Source organism: Chionomys nivalis, chromosome 14 (genome assembly GCF_950005125.1).
Source record: "Chionomys nivalis chromosome 14, mChiNiv1.1, whole genome shotgun sequence".
NCBI classification, from domain to species: Eukaryota; Metazoa; Chordata; class Mammalia; order Rodentia; family Cricetidae; genus Chionomys; species Chionomys nivalis.
The window spans coordinates 23078879-23097704 of record NC_080099.1 but is presented as its reverse complement, the minus strand read 5'-3'; the positions used below and the strand labels follow the sequence as shown (position 1 = coordinate 23097704).

General features: G+C 41.3%; 1 protein-coding gene across 3 annotated transcripts in view; it reads left to right on the top strand.

Moving 5' to 3' along the window:
* The window catches only part of Htr4 (5-hydroxytryptamine receptor 4), a 161584-nt gene that overhangs the window by 80039 nt on the left and 62719 nt on the right, over positions 1-18826 (top strand). For all 3 annotated transcript variants that reach the window (XM_057788821.1, XM_057788818.1, XM_057788819.1), the window contains exons 3-5: positions 498-623; positions 1835-2035; positions 15772-15925. In XM_057788821.1, coding sequence (XP_057644804.1) covers positions 498-623; positions 1835-2035; positions 15772-15925 — 481 coding nt within the window. The remainder of the gene's footprint in view (positions 1-497; positions 624-1834; positions 2036-15771; positions 15926-18826) is intronic.

Genomic DNA, 18826 nt, shown 5'->3' with positions numbered 1-18826 from the left:
AGCTTTTACTTAAGCCACACTGTAACTTAGAAAGAGTAGCCCTTGCATTCATGCAGCTCTTGGTTTCAGTTCCTATCATTCATTGATCAACCATCATCTCCTCCATCTGATAAGTGAGGATGATGCATTGAACACACATCAGTGAGTAAAACAACTGGGGTCCTTGTGTTATGGTGCTTGCACTGTAGATGAGACAGGTGTGCAAAACCAATCGACCAAGTACATACCTGAGTATTATACAAGGTGAATCTCTGAAGGGAAGAACGAAACAAAATAGCACCATGCAGTCAAGGCTAGAGATTCCCCTCCTCAGACCTCCGCTCATATTCTCCAGGCATCCAGGAAAGCCCAACGAGACTCTGGCAAGTTTAGCTGTTACTACTGCTGATTGATGGTGAAGTGAACTTCCTGGAGATTGAACGGAAGCAAATGAATTCCTTTCTGGTGTCATTGAGGCTCCCTTACATCTTTGTGTTTTGTTTTCACATGCCCTACAGTTCCAACGAAGGTTTTGGGTCCGTGGAGAAGGTCGTGCTGCTAACATTCCTCTCGGTGGTTATCCTGATGGCCATCCTGGGCAACCTGCTGGTGATGGTGGCTGTATGCAGGGACAGGCAGCTCAGGTGAGCACTACAAGGGAACCTCTGTGGAAACACGGTGTCAGAGGGATCGCCCTGGAAAACCGGCTCTGAATAATTTCCATTTTAACTTGTCACGTTCATGAGAACAGGTTTTGAAAGACAGAAAAGGGATCATACATAATCCTACAACCCCGACACTAACATAACCACAAGTGCACCCTGAGCTAAATCCATCCTGTCTGTTTATCTATGCTGTGTTGCATTTGTTTAAATAGCTGTGGTCAATATACACCCTTCTGCTACCAATGATTCAGGCAGAGTAAATAACTAATGATTAATCTAGGGAATAAACATTGTATCTATCACATTTTCTCCATTATCAGTGTGAACTGTGGTTACATTTATAATCACCTGAGATATTTTTCAAAATGCTACTTGTATGATATTGGTATGTCCTATGCAATATTGTGGAAATATTTATGTTCAAAAAAGTAATTCACTGTTAAAAGTCAAATAGTCATCCTGTATCTTATGTAGCAATCTTCAGTGGAGGAGGACGTTACCCACAAGACTTTCTGTCTAATTGATCCTACGTTGAACCCTGGGCACTGATATTTGCTAAAATCCACAAAATATTTCTAGTGTGTGGTCTGGTATAAGGAATGTTGAGCCGTGAAGGAAGAGATGAGCTAAAGGTAGCTCCCTTCTAAGCAGGACCTGCTCCTGAACAAGTGAAGAGGGGGAGAAAGGGCAATGCAGAGATTTGGCTGGGGTCACACACGTAGAGGGTACACAAGAAGGCACCATAGTAGCTGCAAGTAGTACACTTGACACTGTCTGTAAGAGCAGCATCTTGAGAGGGCTCTGTGGGAGAACTTCAGCCAGGGCCAGAGCCAGGGTGGGCAGTGACTAGAAGTGCAGGTGGGGAAGAGAGCGATTGTGTGGAGCCTCAGAACCCTTCTCAATACACTGGTGGCCTCTGGTCAAGCCAGAAAAGAGAGGGAAAGGGGTCTTTGGGCTCGAAATGGGTCTGGAGAAGTCAGAAGAGGCTGAACCACAGGGTGTCTTTTTGGCCGTGGTACAGAAGGGAAAACTGAGTCTTGGGAATTATGTTTAATGTGTGCCTTTTCTTTCCTTGTCTGCCTCCCTTCTTTCCTTCCTTCCATTTCCCCCAACTCTTCTCTTGCTCTTTCTTCCCACTTTCTTCTCCAAATCCTTCCCCTGCCACCTTGCTCATACTTTTTCACTCACAGGAAAATAAAAACCAATTATTTCATTGTGTCTCTTGCCTTTGCCGATCTGCTGGTGTCGGTGCTGGTAATGCCTTTTGGTGCCATTGAGCTGGTCCAAGACGTCTGGATTTATGGGGAGATGTTTTGCCTGGTCCGGACCTCTCTGGATGTCCTGCTCACCACAGCATCGATTTTTCACCTATGCTGCATTTCACTGGATAGGTAAGAGCAGAACAATACGCAGAATGGAAGCCAGTTGACACCAGTGACCTAGCAGATACTAGCCAGTGTCTTTCCTTCCTAACCCATCTCACGAAATTAGTTCCAGAGTCAGAGGTGGAAGGTCGGTGATTCCTGCACCAGGGTAGTCCTCGTGGAGGACTTCTTCCTCGTGGAGGACTTCTTCCTCGTGGAGGACTTCTTCCTCATGAAGGACTCTTCCCAGTCAGGCACTCTTAGGGATGTTGAAGATCCAAAGGTTGCACGGTCTGGCAATTGCTTGTGGATAGGTATCCTTATCTACATTTACTTCTAGCTTTATATTATTGCAAGGAATGAAATGCTAAGGGAGATAGGTAGTAAGATTTAAGTGTCTCTGCCCAGGAGGGTATGGGCCAATTCAGAGTGATGTCACCGTGTTTGAGCATGACTGTCTCCTAAAATATGCCACATGATAACTAAAGTCTAGGAAAGTGCCTGTAATCATGGGGATTTTTTTCCCTAGAAAGTGAAAGTTGATAATAAAATTTCTAGTAATTATTGTTTTAGAAATTCAGCTTATCATATCTATCTGTTCATATCTATGAACATGATATCTATCGTATCATATCTGTTAACTGTGGGCTTTATTGTTTCATGTTTTGTTCTGTTTTTTGTTTGTTTGTTTGTTTATTTATACTTTAGGTTGCCTAATAATTCCAACCTTTGCCCCATTTGTTGGGAAGGTATGGTTATCAGCCCTTTCCATTCTCCACTTTCTGTTCATTCTCATGGACTAACAAATGAAAGAATATTCTTTAAAAGTCAGACAACTCTGAGAATGTATGTGGCGTAGGGGTGAGAACAGAAGAAAATGTGAGGCAAAAGTTTCATGAGCTTAGATTGTTGGGGACAGCATCTCTCTTTCTCTCCAGCTGCCCTGGGACCGATTTCCCTGGCTTGGGAAAGATGCGTTTCTTTAATCAAGAACTTAGAAAAATAGTCCGCAAAAGTTAGATAATGTTATATGTCTAAAATATTCAGTGAGATTTTGGCAAAAGCCAGGAGAAGAAAATGAGCCATGCAGGGAATAAAAAAGGGAGAAAATTCATCTTTCTGCTGTAGAGCAGACAGCCCCAAGACAAGAGTCGAAGGTCTCCCATGGGGTTTGGCTTCAGATTTACAGATTTAAGCTTATACTCCCTCATGAACATTTCTTCATGAAGGCTCACATTGTAGGGAAGCAGTTAAGAATTGAACATTAAAAGCCATCTGTTTTCAAATTTGAGGGATTTAACTTTAAATTTTGGCTCTGTCAGATTTTGCCTCTGAGATTGGCAGTAAGTTAATAAGCCTTTCTGAGTCTCAGTTTTCTTTGTAAAAAAAAAAAAAAAAAAAAAAAAAGGAGGCTAAAGAACTGATGTTGCAGGACTGACTGCAGGGAGAAAGAAATGAGCTAGGCTGCCTGAGGGAGCGCATTGTCCACTGTGACTCAGTACTGTGATGAGTGGAAGGTGCTACCGAGCTAATCATCATCTGTCTTAGCAAGGTTTGACTTCCCTTACAACACCAGGGCATCCTCTGGTCGTTTTCCTCGCGTTGGTTTATCATCTACTCTCACAAGATCAAACAAATGCCAGCCTTCCAGACGGCAACTCTGAGCATTACTGCTTGTCTGGGACTTTTCAACCGTTACTCGCTTTGAGATATGACCACATTTCTTGATGTGGGGAATCTTAATGTTTAATTCAATTTATTTTGAATTCAATTTAATTTATTTAGTTTATACATAAGTATTGGATTTATGGTGTTTCTACCCCACTGTCTCCCTACACCCTCCCATGTCCTGCTTCCACCCAACCCTCCCCCCCCCCCGCTGATTCCATTAGTGTCACTCACTGCCTGCCTGCAACTCTTCTTCTGAGGGTGGAGCCCTGAGATGTCTCCATCTGTGTTGGCCTGCCAATTGATGCTATCATTATGCAGGTCTTCTTCAGCCAATGAGATTGAGATTTCACGGGTGTAGTAGCTGCCTTGTCCTATATAGAAAACACTATCTTGCGGCAGATGTCCTGGTTGTCCGGCTCTTACAGTCTCTCCACCCCTTCTTCTACAATGTTTCCCAAGCCTTAAGTGTAGAGGTTACATTTTACATATACCAACTGGGGTTGCATCCCAGTGACCTGTTACATCTTAATCAATTGTTGATTTATTAATTGTCCCCATCTGCTACAAAATGAAGCTTCTCTGATGAAGGGATATCTCCATTTATCTGTGGATATAAGGGTAGGTATTTAGAATGTGGTTAGAGATTTTTCAGGCTTTAGGAAGATAGCGGTAGTAGGTTTCTTTTAGAGTCCAATACTCGACCAGTCATGCGTAATTGAATGGGTTTACAATACCAGCATAGATTCTCTCTCATTGAGTGGGCTGTAGGTCCAATTAGATGGCTATTGTTTACCCCTGAGATGTGTCACTCTTGAGCCTTTGGCCTTTGTGGTGACTTTACAGTTGCGTAGGAGTGCTGTTCTGCCTTTACAGATGCTTAGGAAACATCTGTGTCATATCCATGTTGATCCCTGTGTTTGAAGTGTACAGTGTTTTCAGCAACAGGGTTTTACCTTCAAGTTTTTGGAGGAAATCAAGGGCAATGGCCATAACCTGTGTTGGTTTGGTAGCTTCTTGTCTACCTTGACCAACAGATTGAAGGGAAGTTTCCCGTGCCCAGCACTTGGGTATGTTAGCTATCTATAGCTCTTGGGGAGAACATTATTACTACAAATTATTCACTTAAATGAACTTACCCTGTATTACATGTGATTTTAAGTAAGCATAAAATGATACTTCCCTGTAGCTTTTTCAAATATTTTTGCATTATTTATCCCTCCCCTCTCTACGATTAAAATTTCCCCTGATTTTTTCTATTTCCCCCTTATTGCACCTGCATCTTACTATCCCTCTGTGAGAAATATTTTTATCAAATCTTCAAGAATTTCATATAATGCATTTTGATTTTATTCACCCAACTCTTCCCCCAAACTCCTCCTAGTTCTACCCTACCTCCGAAACTTAACGCCCCTCTTTAAAATAGCCTATCGCCTCCAATTGTGCTGCTCAGTTACCTCTAAGTGTGGGGCCAAGCACTGGAGCACAGTCGATCTACTGGGGGCCATGCCCTTAGAGCAAACTGGCTCCCCTACCTGAGAAGGCATCAACTGTCCATAGCTCCTCAGGTAAGTGTGAAAGCTCATCTTCTTCTCCCTCAGTGCTGGAATTGGCTTGGTGTTGTGCATATCCTATGCAGGCAGACAAAGCTAATGTGAGTTCAGCAATACAGGGGTCCTGTCATGTTCCAAAGACACCACTTTTCTCCAGTTTTCTCTAATCTCTGGTTCTTTTGAACTCTCTGCTTCCTCTTTACTTGAGTGTTTTCTGAACCCCTGTGTTTCTGTGTGTGTGTGTGTGTGTGTGTGTGTGTGTGTGTGTGTGTGAGAGAGAGAGAGAGAGAGAGAGAGAGAGAGAGAGAGAGAGAGAGAGAGAGAGCAATCTAGATGTTTCATATGTGGCTGAGCACCCCACTGACAGTCTCTGCACACAGACCAATAATTTTTTTTTTTTTGTTTTTTCGAGACAGGGTTTCTCTGTGGCTTTGGAGCCTGTCCTGGAACTAGCTCTGTAGACCAGGATGGTCTCGAACTCACAGAGATCCGCCTGCCTCTGCCTCCTAAGTGCTGGGATTAAAGGCGTGCGCCACCATCGCCCGGCATAGACCAATAATTTTGTGTGTTAATCACCATCCACTGCACAAAGAAACTTTTCCGATGAAGTCTGAGAGTGGCAATGATTGATAACTATATACAGTTTTAACTATTTCCGGTCTCTGTAGCAAGTTTCCCTTCAGACTCTTCCCTAGCCCTGTTTCTTGGCTCTGACTACCTTGATCTTTTCTTTCTCCTGTTGCTTTCCAGGCATTGGCTCCTCTCTGTCCCTGGAAAGCTCCTTTGCCCTCTGTGTGACTTTCAGGTTTAGCTTAGCAATATACCCCTGCTGCAGAAGTCATCTCTATTCTCCTCAGACATGTTCTTTGTAGAACTCATTGCATTTTTTATTAAATGCAGTTCTGTAATTTCTCCCACAAAGTCCTTTTTTTTCTCCCATGTGGGAGGAAGCTGTGCATTATGAACAAGGCCAAGAGGATGTTTGAATCTGTGGAATTTGCATTTAACGGCAATTTTGGCAATTAAACCGTAGATGCATATAAATATTTATTTGGGTATGTGGCAAATTTTCATTTTCTTCCCCTAGTAGACATCAGAAACTTGAACACGCAAGGAAGATGGAACTAGACAACGTTTGTCTCATTTTGCTTTTCTTTATCTCCAGCATGATCCTATCCCAGGTGATGCCCTCACTGAGCCAGAGGACCCTTCCCGAACGTTACAGACAACGCCTTCCTTGCCATTAACGGCATGGTTTTATTTATCATATAGCTTCTGCTTTTTGCACTGTCTCTCCTGGTCTTGCACTTGAGCTGGGCCGAGACAGAGATAGACAGAAGGGGTGGGGTGGATGTTCTTTTCGTCTGGGTGAGCCCTGACAAGACACATAGCTCTCCCACCTCCAGCTGCTGTGAGTGTTCTAGGAAAGGGTAGCACTGTTAGAGAAAGACATCTCACTTTTATTATTAATTGTTGCCTAGATTGTTGACTCCTGGGTCCAGTAAAAATGTACAACTCCTAGAATATTAAAAGACCCATTTCCATGCCTAAAATTCTTGTACTTCTTTGGTACTTTGACAAATGACATATTACTGAAAACTTAAAATAATTTCAAAACTATAAATGCTATATTCAGTATAGTAGGAATCATGGAAGGTCAAACACTATATTGTCTGAGGTTCTATGGTGAATGAAAAACAATCAAGTAGCTATAAAAATATGCTACTTTTGAAAGTGAAATACAATGAAGCCATTGAAACTCCTGGCAGATCGTATGTGCTGAGAGGTGTAACTGTTATTTGAGGAAAATCAAGTTTCAGACTTAAATGCTTGTCACAATTCCACTCATAAAATAAATGCAAATATGATATACCTGAACATACGTTAAAAAATTGAAGGAGGGGAGCAGGGGAGAGATCGATTGAACATCCGTGAGCAGATTTTCTTCACTCTCATCTTGCTTAGCCCCTCATGGGTTTGCCAGTGGCTCCATCCTGCCGTATCCTTTTCTTAATACTAAATCAAAAGCACAGTAATACCTGAGCTTTGTAAAAAAAAAAAAATGCCTTCAATACAGAAGCATGACATAGAGATGGTCCCACACAGCCTGCCTACCACGTTGATGTAACCACTGTGAACACAGCTATCTGTAAAGTGATGTCATGTGCAATAAGTGTATTTGCTTTTGTAGCTTTAGTAGTTTTTGTTTTTTAGTAGTTTTTGAAGGCTTTGTCTGTAAAGATGCCAGTCAATGTTGGAATTTTTTCTTCCCAATTTGCTTATTGGACAACCCATTAGTAAACACCATTTCTGGCAGAAACTAAAGTGATGGACCAGTTAACTGAAAAATCTGGCACTAGACATGGCTTTCTACAAGGATTTGAGCTGCTTCATCCTGTCTTCCTTTCTCCTACTCTACTCCCTTCTTGGTGCCCATCTGCATTTTCCTATTTTCTAGACCTTTGTCTCTACTTATGCCTGTTCCTTGTTGTTCTTATTCCATCTCTCAGCTCCGAACTCTTGTTGAATTTATTCTCAAGGCAGGTTCTTCCTGGGGGGCGGAAGCATTGACAACATAAGTCTAAATCACAGAAATCCACAGGAAAAGAGCTCTATGTGCTGTGTCTAAATGTTGGAACCACACATTCCCCAACACCTGCTCACCATGGCGTGGGGATGACACATGGTTTTTCCTGGGCAAAGCTGAAGCTCTATGACCCTCCATCTTCACTAAAAGCATGTAGTAGCAAAGCTTGGTAGTGTTCCCCCAGAACTGGGACACTGTGTGGGATCAGATTCCAACTTCTTTCAGGATAGCTGAAGGCTTAATGGGAGCTTTTGGGGTAGTGGCAATCAGTGGGAAAGTGTCATCCGCTGGTTCCCTCTGTATTGACGACGTCTTCATTCTTCCTCTGGTTCTTAAGCCACACTTTCTTAGACTTTGCTGTTCTACCTCTGTTTTTTGTTTTGTTTTTAACATGTTTGAAAATTATCCTGTATTTGGCCTTAAATGCAATTACATCGAAAAGTCTACTTTACTTTATTGAAGAGGTCATTGCCTGTAAGGATGGCTCCTTGCTCTTTATCGTGACCTCCTTCTGCCATCCAGAAACTTGACACGTTCTGTCTGCAAAACCCTCCCAGTTCTCGAGTCCCAGGTTTTCTTTGAAACACATTTATTTCCTTGTAAAAACATGTTCTCCTGACTCCAGGGCTGCATATTTAATCGCGTGCAAGAGATAAGTTGTCTATGTCACTTAATGATGTCCCTGGAGCATAACTAAATTGTGCAATGTATAAATCAAATGTGTCAGTCATTGGGAACGCGTGTCACACAGTTCTATTTGTTTTCCCAATATAGCAGAGGGATTTTTGCAAGGATAGAGAATAAGAGTTTCTTCTTTTTGCATTTTCTTAACTAGTGATTTATGTGGGAGAGCCCAGCTCATTGTGGGTAGTCCCATCCCTGGACTGGTGGTCCTGGGTTCTATAAAAAAGCAAACTGAGCATGCCCATGGAAAGCAAACCAGTAAGCAGCTCCCCTCCATGGCCTCTGTATCAGTTTCTACCTCCAGGTTTCTGCCCTGTTTGATCTCCTGTCCAAACTTCTTTCTACAAAGAACAGTGCTGTGAAAGTGTAAGCCAAATAGCAACCCCACCCCTGCACTCAAAAAAAAATTCTTTTTCCAAGTCTACACATTATACCTAACCTTCACATTTGGATCTCCTGGTGGTGGTTATGAACTTTAATTTTTGTATCCATTTCATCACATATTTCTGGAGTGCTATGGATGATGGGAGCACTTCTGGACATTGGGATTAGGTGCCAAATGGCAGAAAGGCTGACTCACAGGGCTTTTAGTGCAGCGAGGGAACATAGTGGTAGAAAATGGGATATTAGCGTAAAATTACTGATAGTGGAAGAGCAATATGGGTAAATTCCAAAATCTGTTGTGCTGTGCCATCCTCCATGGCATGCAATGTCCTTCAGGAGGTTAGGTTGAAGCCAAACCCTGACTCCTCATTAACTGTGGGCTAGATGTACATCTTAGCCTTTGATTTTCCTCGTATATCCTTAGCATTCGCAGGAACCATCACATATAAGCGTGGCAGCTCATCTTGGTCTGTTTTTTTGTCAGTCTCTCCCTAATTGTGAATGCCAAAAGAACCAGATCTGTCTCATCAACTCTATATTCTTGCTACAGGTATATAGAGCATCTTTTCTACACATGCTTGGATGAACATAGCATGCTTTGAGATGTGCCTTGGGTTTTTTATTGTTGCTACTTTTTGTGTTATTTCTTTTCTTCTGAAGAAATTGGAATGAGAAAAAATGGGTAAGACTGTGGCCTGGAGTGTTAGATTGCCTAGATGCATCCCAGCTTGAACAAATGTGAGTTAAAAACAGTACCTTAGGCATCTTTCTGTTTCTCTCAAACCTAGTAGGCTCAAAGTAAAAATTTCTATCACATCTTAATACTCTTTCTACTTAGTACATCAAAGGATGCAAAGTATTGCCTTGCAATTACAGACATTGGAGACAAAACAGGACCCAGTTCTTGCTACATAATGCACTTCAATTAGTGCGTAGCATGTGTTGCAGATAAATGAGGTATCAGAGGAGAGAGTAGCAATGGCAATGCAGTTAAGGAAACACTATGTGAAAATAGCAATGGCGAAAATGATGCAGAAATGGGGAGCCAATCTCTGATCTGAAGAAAAGGACACATTCAGAGATCTGGACCATTACATGGAGGAAAGGCTACTACTCAGCAATTAACTCCAGACAGTATAAAAGTATTTAGATATAGATATAGATATATATAGATATAGATATAGATATAGATAGATAGATAGATAGATAGATAGATAGATAGATAGATATAGAGATGATATTTCTGTTTATCCTGTTGTGATTGGATATGAGTATAGAACATTGTCCCCTGAACTTGTAAGCATAAACTTGTAAGCATATATATATATATATATATATATATATATATATATATATATACATACATATATATAGAGAGAGTGTATATATATATATATGTATATAGTGTTACTGACAAGATATTATATGCGATAAATTCCATCATTCACACCATTTACCTGTAGGGAACAACTTGTTTAGTGTTTGTCTTAGGCTTCACTACAGGAGGAGATGCTGACCCAGGTGTTTTCATATGGTCTGGCAAATAGCTTAGAGCCCAGGTTCCAAAATGTAACTGAATCCATTTAAAATTCACACATACACACGCGTTTATGTATGTGTACGTGCTGGGAACTTCTTATGTTTTCAACATGTTATTTCATCACTTCTCACAGTGAGCGGATGGTGTAGCGTGGTTATCCCACTTTACCCGTAAGGAAACTGTCTTAGAGGTCAGCAGCTCGGAGACCAGAGAAAGTAAGAGGTTAAGGTAGTGGAAGTCAGTGCCCCTCTGTGAGGAGACATGAAGCTGGCTGCTAAGGTCTCTGCTAATTCTGAAAGCTCAGGATCCCTGCTTGTTCTGAGTACCTTCTCCCTTTCGTGTGGTTGGAGTGCAAGGAACAAGGTGGAAGAGTTCTCCCCAGTTGCAGGAGTGGTGAAGGGGATTAGCATGGAGCTTAAAATATACTGCTGTCAGCTAAGACTAAGTAGACTGTGTCTCTAGAGACACTGAAAAGCAATTAGATCCTACATTTGCATGTGGTTGTGGTTGGAGAAGCTGCAGGTTGTCTACCAAAGGGGATTTTAGTGGAGTTTTATGAGCAAACTTGGAAGTATTTTGCATAAGAACTTCATGAATACCTTTGCTACATTCAAGTTAATCCTGCCCATCTGGAACCTAATTTGTCATTTAGAACATTTATTAAATCACTTTATTAAAGTATTTTTGGTTAAATAGAAAATGTCCTATGAAAGGCTAAAGAGCAAACTTTGTATATTAATCTGCTCCCAAGATGAACCGCAATTCTGTTTGGTAAATAACATCCATTCAGCCTGAGAATCAACAGCCCTTCCCTTTGCTGTAATTCTCTCTTAGAAGAACATGCTTCAGAATTGATCTGGATGAACAGTTCCAAGTTTTGTGACCTCTTATAGGTTAGCATCCAAAAACTATTTTTAAAAGTAGTATATTTTGTCAATTCTTTAAGAATTACATACGGCATATTTTTGTAATATTAATTTATTTTCCCCAAACTCTCCCGGATCCACTCTCTCCTTCTTTTCCTGCCCCCTTCAATTTTGTGTCTTTTTAATTTTTAAGAAGAGATTATCTCGAAACAGATGTCCTGATCCCCTGGCTCTTACCATCTTTCTGTTGTCTCTTTCGCTGTTCCCTGAGCCTTAGATGCAGGAGCTGTGGGTAGATTTATCTGCTGGGGACGACACCCACGGTCAACTGTTCCCTCCATTTTGAACAGTTGTGGTTTTCCGTGCTGGTCTCTATCTACTGAAAAAAGGAGCTTCTTTAATGAAGGGTGAAGCTACACTTGCCTGTGTAGAGGCTAAGTATTTAGAATGCAGTTAGAGACTATACTGCTGTGAGAAAGAGGCAATACTAGGTTTTTTCTATGCCCCATGATCTCAACTAGTCGGTTATTGTTACAGTTCCAGACATGAATTCTCTCTTGTTTGAGGGGTCCCTGAGTACAATTAGATGGAGGTTGGTTACCTATTGCACTTCTTAGAATATCTTTCCACGTTGACCATTGTGGTTCATAGGCTTTACATCCAGGTAGGATGATTAACTGTTTTTCTACCCTGGGAGGTTACAAAGCTGCTTCTGAACCATTTCTGTCCTCATGAAGCTCACAATCCAGTAAAGTAGACTTTCTTACCTTTGTCCTAGGTTGTGCTTTGAGGATGCACAGGGGCCTGCGCTTCAGTGGGCTTAAGCCTGGCCATAGTGAGCTATGATAGACATGGTGGACAGCAATAGACAACAGGGTGTTGTGTTCATTTATGGCACCCCACTCTTATAACGACACATATGGAACATATCAGGGCTATGGAGCCCCTACTACTGATGAAAATGACATCACTTTAACCAGAGGTTTTCAATAGCAGCACACTGACATTGTAGATCAGATGCTTAGTTACTGTTGGAGGCTGCCCTGCACATTGTTGGTGGCATACCTCAACCAGCAGGATTCCAGTAGGATCTGCTTTCAAGGTTGTGACTACAGAAACTTGTCTCTAGATTGCCAAAAGTCACCTGGTAAGCAAAGTCACTCCTGGCTGAAAGCAACTGAGAATTTTTTTTTTTTTTTTTTGCTAAACTGTGACTTCAACAGGTTATAACAATGCTTTTCTAATGACCATGTGACAGCCATGCAGGAAAAGCCTTTAAACATAAAACATTTTAATTGGGCCAGAGGGTTAATATCAGAAGAAACAGAAAATCATTTTTAGAGAAAAATTTATTAGCTTCAGGATACTCTTAGTTTTATAACATACTCTGGTAGAACCTACAAACTCTTCAGGTCCTAGTAATTCAAGGAGACTTGGATACATACCCCTCTTTAGTAGAATTTAAACATTTTGCATTTCTGAGTTTCTTCGTTTTCTCTCTGTTGCTGTGATAAATCCCATGACCAAAAGCAGTGCAGGGAAGAAAGGGTATTTGACTTAAATATTTCAGGTCAGAATCCACTGAGGGAAACCAAGGCAGGAACTACAGACAGACACCTGGATGCAGGAACTGAAGCAGAAGCCACAAGGGTATCCTGGCTTGCACCTTGTGACTTGATTAGTCTGTTTTCTAACATCACCTAGGACCACCAGCCTAAGGGTGGCATCACCCGTAGTAGGCTCCCAGCCTCCTCTTCCCAGATCAAGCATCAATCCCAAAAGTGCACACAGATGTGCTTACAAGCGATCTAATGGAGGCATTTTTCTCAATTGAAGTTCTTCCCAGATGACTCTAGTTTGGGTTAAGTTGACAATAAACTAACCAGGACATAAAACATCTTTCAAATCCTGAATATTTTTATTTTTCATTTATTTATAAGGTGGGTATTAAAGGAATTAAAAAGAAATCTCTTGGGGATTCTGAAGAGATATCGGAGTGAAATGATAGCAGTGGTGGTCCAGCTGGCTTTTCAGTGGTCTGTCTATGCCCAGTGCCAGCAACTCTTCCCAATGCAGAGTGTTGACCAAGATCCTGACACACACACGCACACTCACACACACACACACATGCAAGCACACACACCCTTTTTATTTCTTCATTGGATACATTGGTGTATGTCCTCATTTTAAAAATCCATACGGGGCTGGAAAGGTATCGTAGTTGGTGTAAGTGCACACTGTACAAGCACAAGGACTCGAGTTCAATCCCCAGAGTCCACACGAAAAGGCTGGGTGTGGTGGCACATGCTTGTAATCTCAGGGTCGGGGAGGGAGATACAAGCAGACCTCTAGGGCTTGCTAGGCAGTCAGCTGAGAATGCTTGGTGAGCTCCACACCAACAAAAGACCCTTTTCCAAAGGAACAAATGAATGGCAACCAAGATTCACCTCTAGCCTCCACAGACACATGAACACAGGTGTACCTACACAGACACAGATACAGACACACACACACTAGTTATGAGTGCTGTAAAATATTATATAAATATGGCCTTTGGTAAGGAAATCAATGATAACTGTTATGATTAATGCATCCAATGCGCTTTATAAATGATCTCAGAACACTTGCCAGTTTGATGAGCAACCTCTTACTAGTGGTACTATTAGGCATATTGTAGAGGAAGTAACGATAGGGAAGTTTCCTTCTTTTTTAACTTTTCTTAATTCTTTACTTGAAAGAAAAGATTTTATGCTATGAGGAAAGATATTCAAAATATATCAGGTGGTTTTTTGAGGGTTCTGCTAGGAAGAATCTTCAGTATTTATGTCAGTGTTGTGAGTTTTAGCTAAGAATCTCATATTTCATAAGCTTTGCTTTGTGCTACCAGTTTCTAAAAATTACATAATGCCTATTGTAGGATAGAGACAAAATTTAAGTCAATATAAATCTAGGCGTGACCACACGTTTTTTATCTGTATATACTAACCTAGCACTCAGAATTTCACTAACATAGTTTTAAATTAAGCAAAATAAAATCATTTCCCCCTCTTTACTATTGCTAATATTTTAAAGAGAGAGAAGAAGAATTTTTACCACCTTTCTCAACAATCCAAGTCTATGCAAGAGCGCGTGTCCATAGCTGTCTGTGCAGGGGACATCCCTGCATCCCACCGTAGCCCCTGAGGATGGAACTGTCCCAACAGCTGTATTTCAGGTATCCGTTTTCCAGGACTGACTGTGTCTGTGAATTGTACGAGGGTTCTGAAAACTGTGTGCTGGCTCTATAGCATCACCCTCACAGTTACATTTTAAAGGGAATTTGAAACTTCCATTTGTTTCTTTGTAGCGGCAACCCATACTATTTTAGAACAATGCTAATCAAGGCACAGAACCTTTGAACAGGCTGGAATGACATACATGCAGGATTGCAAGTTTGGGAGTTAGAGAGGATGCCATTTGTGAAAGCAGAAGAAATCTAAAACCTTAGGCACAATGAAAACACAAAGAGAGTGAGCAGTGAGTCCAAGAAAGGGTCAGACCTGATAAATAGAGGGAGGGCAGTTTCAACAAGTAGGCAATAATTAACAGTGACGTGTTTGCAACTTTATATTCCTAGCTTTAGAATAACAATGAAATGGTCACTGTCAGAAAGAACTCATGTGAATTCTACTTGTATCTCCTTGTCTTGAGCCCATCACTTGGTCTCATGCTAACAGGGAAACCTGGAAGTGCATGCACCTCTAAGGGGGAAGTAAGGGATACTTACCTGAAGGTAGCATTGACTCACTGGTGAAAATGTACACTCCAGGTGGCTTCCCAGCAAGCTGTGATTCAGGAGACCCTTGGGGTCTGCACTGACCTTTTCAGCTAAATCTGTTGCAGGGGAAGGGGGGAAGGGTAATCCTGGACACCAATTTAGGGAACATACAGGTACATCTCAGCACAGCCATCAAGAGAAAGAGAGCAAGGGTAAGATAGGTCAAATCATAGTCACAGAGGCTAAAGGTACCTGTGTACAGGGGCCTGGAAGGCTTGAGGAGGTTTTCAGTTCTCAGAAAGTGGATCTGTGTCTGAGGTAGAGTAGACCTTCATGAAGTCAAGCTGATTAAGACATTGGGAGATGAAGAGGGATGTAGAGCCAACTCAAGGCAATGACCTTCATCTAAAGCATATTTATATATTAACAGAAGTATATGTCAGGTGTTATTATTTTCATTGTTTAATTGCCTTTTATCTTTCTTTTGTTCCCCTCCTACCCCTCCCTTTCTTTCTACTCCTTTACCACCTGCTCCTCCATTTATTCTCAATTTTCTCTTCTCTTTCCTATTTCACTCTCCTCTCCTTCCAATCCTCCTTTTCTCAATACTCCCCTTCTTTCCATCCTTCTTTGCTCCTTTCTTCCTTGTCTCCATCTATTATTATCTTTCCCCTCTCCCCCTCATTTTTCCTTACCCATGACCCGCCCTTCACTGTCTCTCCAGGTATTATGCCATCTGCTGCCAACCCTTGGTTTACAGAAGCAAGATGACCCCTGTCCGCATTGCATTGATGTTGGGAGGCTGCTGGGCCATTCCCATGCTTATATCTTTTCTCCCCATAATGCAAGGCTGGAACAGCATCGGCATAGCTGATGTGGTGAGTATCTACACAGAAGCCATGGGATTATCAGTCCGTCAACTTTACTGGGCATGCTAGATAAACAATCTTAAGCTGGGTAGCTATTGTAATAAACATTCCAACAGTGGTCTGAGTCATGTTTCTAAATGTCTACTGACAGAGTCTCACCTTGGCCAAATGTTAGTCAGGGTCCTCTGAATTATCTTCCCACTGGACCATGTGTTTTTAAAGTTTATTTATTCTCTGGAAATTTCATGCATGAGCACAAGGTATTTATTTATTTATTTATTTATTTATTTATTTATTTATTTATTTATTTTTTTTGGTTTTTCGAGACAGGGTTTCTCTGTGGTTTTGGAGCCTGTCCTGGAACTAGCTCTTGTAGACCAGGCTGGTCTCGAACTCACAGAGATCCACCTGCCTCTGCCTCCCAAGTGCTGGGATTAAAGGCGTGCGCCACCACCGCCCGGCTAGCACAATGTATTTAGATCACAGGAACCCCTAGGCACCAAAGTTTGGATTTCCATGTCTATCTTAATTTCTTTGCTGTGCTATGATAAAATACCTTCAAAGGTATATAGATCTTTCACTTGCTTGATGAAAGTTAAAATATATCTTGGTTAGAGTTATACCAAGATATATTATTTGAGGTTTTTGTAAAGGGTGTTATTTTCTGATTTCCTTCTTAGTCCTTTTCTCATTTTATCTAGGAAGACTACTGACATTTTTTAAGTTAATCTTGTATCCAACCACTTGACTAAAGGTATTTATCAGCTGTGGGAGTTCCTTGGTAGAGTTTTTGGGGTCACTTATGTAGAGTATCATATCATCTGTGAATAAAATACCTCAAAAGAAGCAACTTAAGGGAGAAATAGCTTATTTTAGCTCACAGTTTAAGATACCATCATGGCAGAGAAGCTAAGGCAGTAGGAACTTGAAGCAGCAAATCCCACAATGCCCATAGTCAAAGGAGAGCAATGAACGCACACTACCACTCAATCATCTCTGCTGGCTTCCACATTCCAGAACTCCTGCCCACAGCTAGGATGGATCTCCCCACATCAGTTAAAGTACTAAAGATAACCCTCCACAGATATGCCCAGAGGGCTTTCTTGCTGGTGATTCCAAATTCGGTCAGGTTAACAGCTAATTCTGAGCAACACATTGCCCAATTGTGCATTGCTCAGTGTCAGCAGGCATGCTGATAAGCTGGTTTAACTGGCATCCCTACCCTCAGTAAAGAATTGGGCACATTCTCCTTCACCTTCCCCAGGTTGTGTCTGATTGCCCTGGCTTGTTTTCTGCAAGAATCCTGCTAAGTTGACTCAGCTCGAATCCCACTTGCTCCTCTCCTTTCCTCTTCTTAATTTTCTGTCCACTGATCCTCATCAACCAACTCCTTGGCTATAAGTCCCCACTTTTTTTGTTGTTGTGTTCAGAGTTGGAGTTCATCTCTTTCTGCAAAACTCACAGTAGCTTCTTGTATTTATGACAATAATGTAAAGGCTGCTTTAGCAAGTGTTTCAAATCATTTTTTTTAACATTACTGGATATTGAAAAGTACAATAAGCACTTTACATGTAACCCCCAGAGAATCCCTTTTTGGAAAAGTTTAAATCTATCCACTTTAATGATGAGCGGATTAAGTTGCATTTCTCATGCCACATAGCTTTCCTGTAGGTGAACAGGGACTCACCATTTAATAAGCAGTTCCTGGAACTTGGGATATATCCTGTGTCCTGAGAAACATTCATCCTATTTCATGTTCAGAGTCTTTAAGGTTTGTACTGCCTGGGGAAAGACATGCCAGGTAAATGTGGTTTGCCAGGGAATGAAACGAGTCCTGGGCCAGAAGTCAGAGAGCTAACCAGTGAACCCAGCTCTGTTAATGTCCAACTTCCTAAGGATTGTATTAAGGAGGAAGCTTGTACTGAGTGAAAATGGTGTCTAATATGAGTGTTAAGGGCACTTGTGTTACATATGCCATGCATTGCCCAAACCCTGGGTATTGGTTTTCCAGAGAAATAGAACCAATAGGATTTTTGTATGTGTATATATATATATATATATATATGCATATATGTATGTATATATTATCTATCATCTATCTCTATCATCTATCTATCATCTATATATCTTTTCCTTGTCGTGTATCTGTCCATCTATCTACTTATATACTTTTATTAAAAAAAAAGTAACAGAGACAGCTAAATAGACAAATTATAACTGATCCACATGGTTGTGGAAGTTGACAAGTCTCAGCACACTAGAGACTCGGGAGAGCCAATATTTCAGTCCAGGGCCAAAGATAAAAAAAAACTGATAGCCTATAATTAAGACAGTGATAGAGCAATCCGCTTTCCTCTTCTGTTCAAGCCTTTAATAGGTTAGCTTCAGTGTTAAATTAGAAGAGAAAACTGGTGTATACAGTCTATCAGTTCAGAGTTTCATCTCAACTAAAAATATTATCATACTCAGAATAGGGCTTTACCAAACTTCTGAGTACCCCGTGGCTTAGTTAAGTTGACACATTATATTAACCATCTCACTTTAAAATCATCTTTTAAATCATACAAGAATTATAATGATGATTAAAACTGACAATCTGGGCCCATTGGCATGGCTATGGAAAATGACATGCAGTCACTTAAAGTCTGTCCTCCAAGGATGTGGGGAAGAGAATAGAAGGAAGAGACTAAGAATGGGTGCTGGCCCAGAAGGACCAGAAAAGGGAGAATGCCCCTTCCTTTCTACACAGAATGATTTTAGCTTCCTCTTTGAATAGGAAACGGCATTCAATCAAATCCCATGGCAGGACTTACATTTCAGAACAAGTGCTGGAACCCCTGAAAACGAACTAGAGGCAGGGAGTAGAGAGGTAGGGACTCCATCCTGGAGAGCCTGTGGGAAATTTCTTCA